Source organism: Achroia grisella, unplaced genomic scaffold (genome assembly GCF_030625045.1).
Source record: "Achroia grisella isolate CSIRO2021 unplaced genomic scaffold, CSIRO_AGI_Agris_v1 utg5396, whole genome shotgun sequence".
Taxonomy (NCBI): domain Eukaryota; kingdom Metazoa; phylum Arthropoda; class Insecta; order Lepidoptera; family Pyralidae; genus Achroia; species Achroia grisella.
The window spans coordinates 9,218-13,565 of NW_026712924.1; the positions used below are offsets into that span (position 1 = coordinate 9,218).

Below are 4,348 nucleotides of genomic sequence, written 5' to 3' on the forward strand. Positions count from 1 at the left end.
CTTATAAAGTACATCGTAATTATAATAATTCAATTCTGTTTCATACTATCATTCTTCTTTCACTCCTTCTCATTCCATATGCTGTGGACTGTACTCTATGTGTATGTAACTACTGTGTATGTGCTTGTAACCCGAAATAAACCACTGCGACCTATCGGGACTGCGTTTCTTGTTTCGCCTGGCGTCCCTCATCTTCCGCACCTCATCTGTTGTGCTGGGCTGTACACCAGCACTCAACAGCCGGCACACCGCATACAGCTCAACAACCACCACACTGGTGACCCCGACGTGATCACAAAGAAGCAATAATGAGTGATAGTAGTGACGCTAAAACGCCGTGTTCACAAGATGGCGGAGACGAAAATGTTACCAAGCGTCGTGCACATAAAGCGGGCGTTTCCTACAAACGCCGCATGGCAACCGACATATCGACGGTTAATTTAAAGGTTCCGGCTTTCGCACCAGACGATCCGGAAATATGGCTCGTGCTACTAGAAGGCCAGTTTACATTGCACAACATTACCGATGACGCCGATAAATTCGCATACGTAGCCGGTAACCTCGATATACAGCACGCCAAAGCCGTAAAAGATATATTGCTAAATCCACCGGCCAGCAAGAGGTATGAAAAAATTAAAAGTGAGCTAATACGTCGCTTATCTGCCTCCCATGAAAAAAAAGTGAAGCAGCTACTGACACACGAGGAACTTGGCGATAGAAAACCGTCACAGTTCCTACGGCATCTCCTAGATCTCGCCGGACCTTCCGTACCTGAGGACTTCGTTAGGACCATCTGGAGCAACCGGCTTCCACAAAGTATCCAGACTGTATTGGCGTCGCAACCAACGCATTCCTTGGAGCAGCTGTCAGACCTGGCTGATCGCATTCAGGAGATAACTACCCCATGTCACGTCGCTGCCACTTCATCTGGCGCATCGTCTTCTACCAGCGCATCCCAGGAGATCGCAGAGCTGAAGAAGATGGTCGAGCATCTGGCACTAAAGCTCGAAGAACGCACCACTGCATCACATCATCATCGACCTAATCATCGCTCTAGACCGCAACAGCGTCGTAACTCACCACGACAACGGTCTAGATCGAACTCTAGCTACCGAAAGTTCCCTGTTTGCTGGTACCACTCGATGCATGGAGACAACGCACGCAAATGCGTAAAGCCGTGCGACTATAAGGCGGGAAACGCCACGGGCAGTCGGTAATGGCGACTGACGATTGCCCCGCCTCACCTGGTCGCCTCTTCGTCACCGACCGCAGTTCAAACACCCAGTTCCTGGTGGACACCGGTAGCGACTTATGCGTCTATCCTCGATCTGCGCTGCGTGAACGACGCGAGAAGACGGACTTTAAATTGTGTGCAGCCAACGGGACCAACATAGACACATATGGTTATGTAGAATTTAATTTAAATCTTGGTTTAAGGCGTAACTTTCCATGGCGTTTCACTGTAGCTAATGTAACTAAAGCCATTATAGGCGTTGATTTTTTAATTCATTATAATTTAATAGTAGATTGTCGAAACCGCCGCCTTACAGATAATACTACAAATATATATACAAATACCAGTTTTGCTAATAATGAAACATTTTCTGTAAAACTTGTTACGGGTGACACAAGGTTTCATCATATCTTAAATAAATTTCCGGAAATTACTCGCCCTTCTGGCACACCATTGACTCCAATGCACAACACTGTACATTATATACGCACTACACCTGGTCCGCCTATATCATGCACTCCTCGGAGATTAGCTCCTGATAAACTTAAACTAGCTAGGCAGGAATTCGAACTAATGATCAGTAATGGTACAGCACGTCCTTCTGAAAGTCCCTGGGCCGCGCCGCTACACCTTGCACCCAAAAAGGATAACGGCTGGCGGCCCTGCGGCGACTATCGGCTGCTGAACGCAAGGACGATACCAGACCGTTATCCTATTAGGCACATACACGATTTTGCTCACAGTATATCTGGTTGTAAAATCTTTTCCACTATTGACCTGGTTAACGCCTACAACCAGATCCCGGTCTATGAGGGTGATATACAGAAAACTGCCATTACCACTCCTTTCGGACTTTACGAATTCCCTTATATGACGTTTGGCCTACGCAACGCGGGCCAAACCTTTCAAAGATTCGTCGACGAAATGACTAGAGGGCTCGATTTTTGTTATTGCTACTTGGACGACTTTCTAGTGTACTCCAGAAATGAAGCTGAACATGAGCATCACCTTGAACAGCTCTTCACTCGCATGAAGGAATTCGGTATCCTCATCAACACTTCTAAGTGTATATTTGGAGTAAGTGAAGTCAAGTTTTTAGGGTATCATATCTCAGCGTTTGGTACTAAGCCACTAGAGGCAAAGGTCGAAGCCATTAAGGACTTCCCCGCACCAAAGAACGTCAAGCAGTTGAGACGTTTCTTGGGGATGATAAACTTTTACAGGCGATTTATCCCTCAAGCCGCGAAAGTACAGGCGCCATTGAACAACTTGCTCATTGGCTCAGCAAAAGGGTCCCATCCCATAAATTTGTGCGACGACACCCTGCTGGCCTTCGAGCTATGTAAAGGAAGCCTGTCAAATGCTGCATTACTCGCACACCCAGACTGTCAAGCCAAGCTTGCCCTGGTAACAGACGCATCTGATTTGGCCATGGGTGCAGTTTTGCAGCAATTCAATAACGACGCATGGCAACCTCTCGCATTCTTTTCACGAAAGTTAAGTCCTTCCCAACAAAAGTACTCTCCATACGATCGCGAGCTCTTGTCCATATACGAGAGCATTAAACATTTCCGCCACATGTTGGAAGCTCGACACTTCGTGGTATACACAGACCACAAGCCGCTCAGTTTCGCTTTCCGTGAACGGAAAGCTAATTGTTCGCCTCGTCAGTATCGTCATCTCGATTACATCTCGCAGTTCACAACCGATATAAGACACATTTCGGGCAAAGACAACGTCGTCGCCGATACATTGTCTCGTATCGAGGAACTGCAGATGCCAGTCGATTTGTTCCTACTGGCCGAGTCACAAGCTTCCGACGACGAGTTAGCTAAAATATTAGGTGGTGATTCATCACTCCGCCTAAGCAAGCTAAAGCTCACAAATAGCGAAACTGTGCTGTTTTGTGATGTAAGCACAACATCACCAAGACCCTTCGTGACCAAACCGTTCCGTAAACAACTCTTCGACAGCCTTCATAATCTTAGCCACCCAGGCGCCAACGCGAGCGCGCAACTTGTTGCCGAGCGATTCGTCTGCTCCGGGATGCGAAAGGACTGTCGAGAGTGGTCACGAAAATGTCTGGCTTGTCAGCGCGCAAAGGTGAACCGTCACGTGTCAGCTCCACTGGGTACGTTCAGTTTACCTCGTGCACGTTTCGCCTTCATCCACACGGACATTATAGGTCCACTGCCACCATCTCAAGGCCAACGCTACTGCCTAACGGTAGTAGATCGCTTCACACGCCGGCCTGAAGTATTCCCCATGGCAGACATGACAGCCGAAACTGTTGGGAAGGCACTGATATCGTGGATATCCAGATATGGATGTCCAACCGATATCGTTACTGATCGTGGTCGACAGTTTGAATCCGCACTTTTCCAATATCTTGGAATAATGATTGGATTCAAACATCGCAGAACAACCGCGTATCACCCAGCATGCAACGGGTTAGTGGAACGCTTCCACCGACAATTAAAAGCTGCCATTATGTGTCACGCAGACGTGAATTGGGTTGACAGCTTACCACTTGTTCTCCTCGGCATTAGGTCAGCGTTCAAGGAGGACTTGAATGCTTCCTCTGCTGAACTGGTATATGGCGAACCATTACGTCTACCAGGCGAATTCTTTCAATCAGCAGCGCCAGATTCAACCGATATTACGGATTTTTCCACCCGTCTCCGGCAATTCGCAGCAAAGTTGCAACCATCTCCCGCAACACACCATAAGAAGGACAGGATCTTTATTTATAAAGACTTGGCATCCTCGAGTCATGTCTTTCTGCGCGACGACTCGGTGCGAGGCGCTTTACAGCCTCCTTACTCTGGCCCGTATGAAGTACTCGAACGCGGAGATAAGATATTTAAGTTACTGGTTAAAGGCAAACCGGTCACAGTATCTATAGACCGACTCAAACCGGCCTACATACTGGCAGACCCATCCACAACACCTCAAACTATTACCGATCCTACTCCCATCCTTCGACCTATCCCGGTTCCTATGCAGACAGATATACCAGCTCAGGATACCGCCAAAAAGACGCGCTCAGGACGCGTAGTTCGATTCCCTGACTATTATCGCCCGTAGTCACGGTCTTTGGAGGGGAGTGATATA

At 47.9% G+C, this 4,348-nt stretch overlaps 1 protein-coding gene across 1 annotated transcript; it reads left to right on the forward strand.

Moving 5' to 3' along the window:
* Positions 1-308: 308 nt before the first annotated feature.
* Positions 309-1,217, forward strand: LOC131847544 (uncharacterized). The gene has a single exon (XM_059197124.1). The coding sequence runs from the start codon at positions 309-311 to the stop codon at positions 1,215-1,217; it is 909 nt and encodes a 302-aa protein (XP_059053107.1).
* Positions 1,218-4,348: the final 3,131 nt, after the last annotated feature.

Coding starts and splice junctions, on each gene's coding strand:
- LOC131847544 (XM_059197124.1), top strand. CDS start 309: ATGAGTGATAGTAGTGACGCTAAAACGCCGTGTTCACAAGATGGCGGA.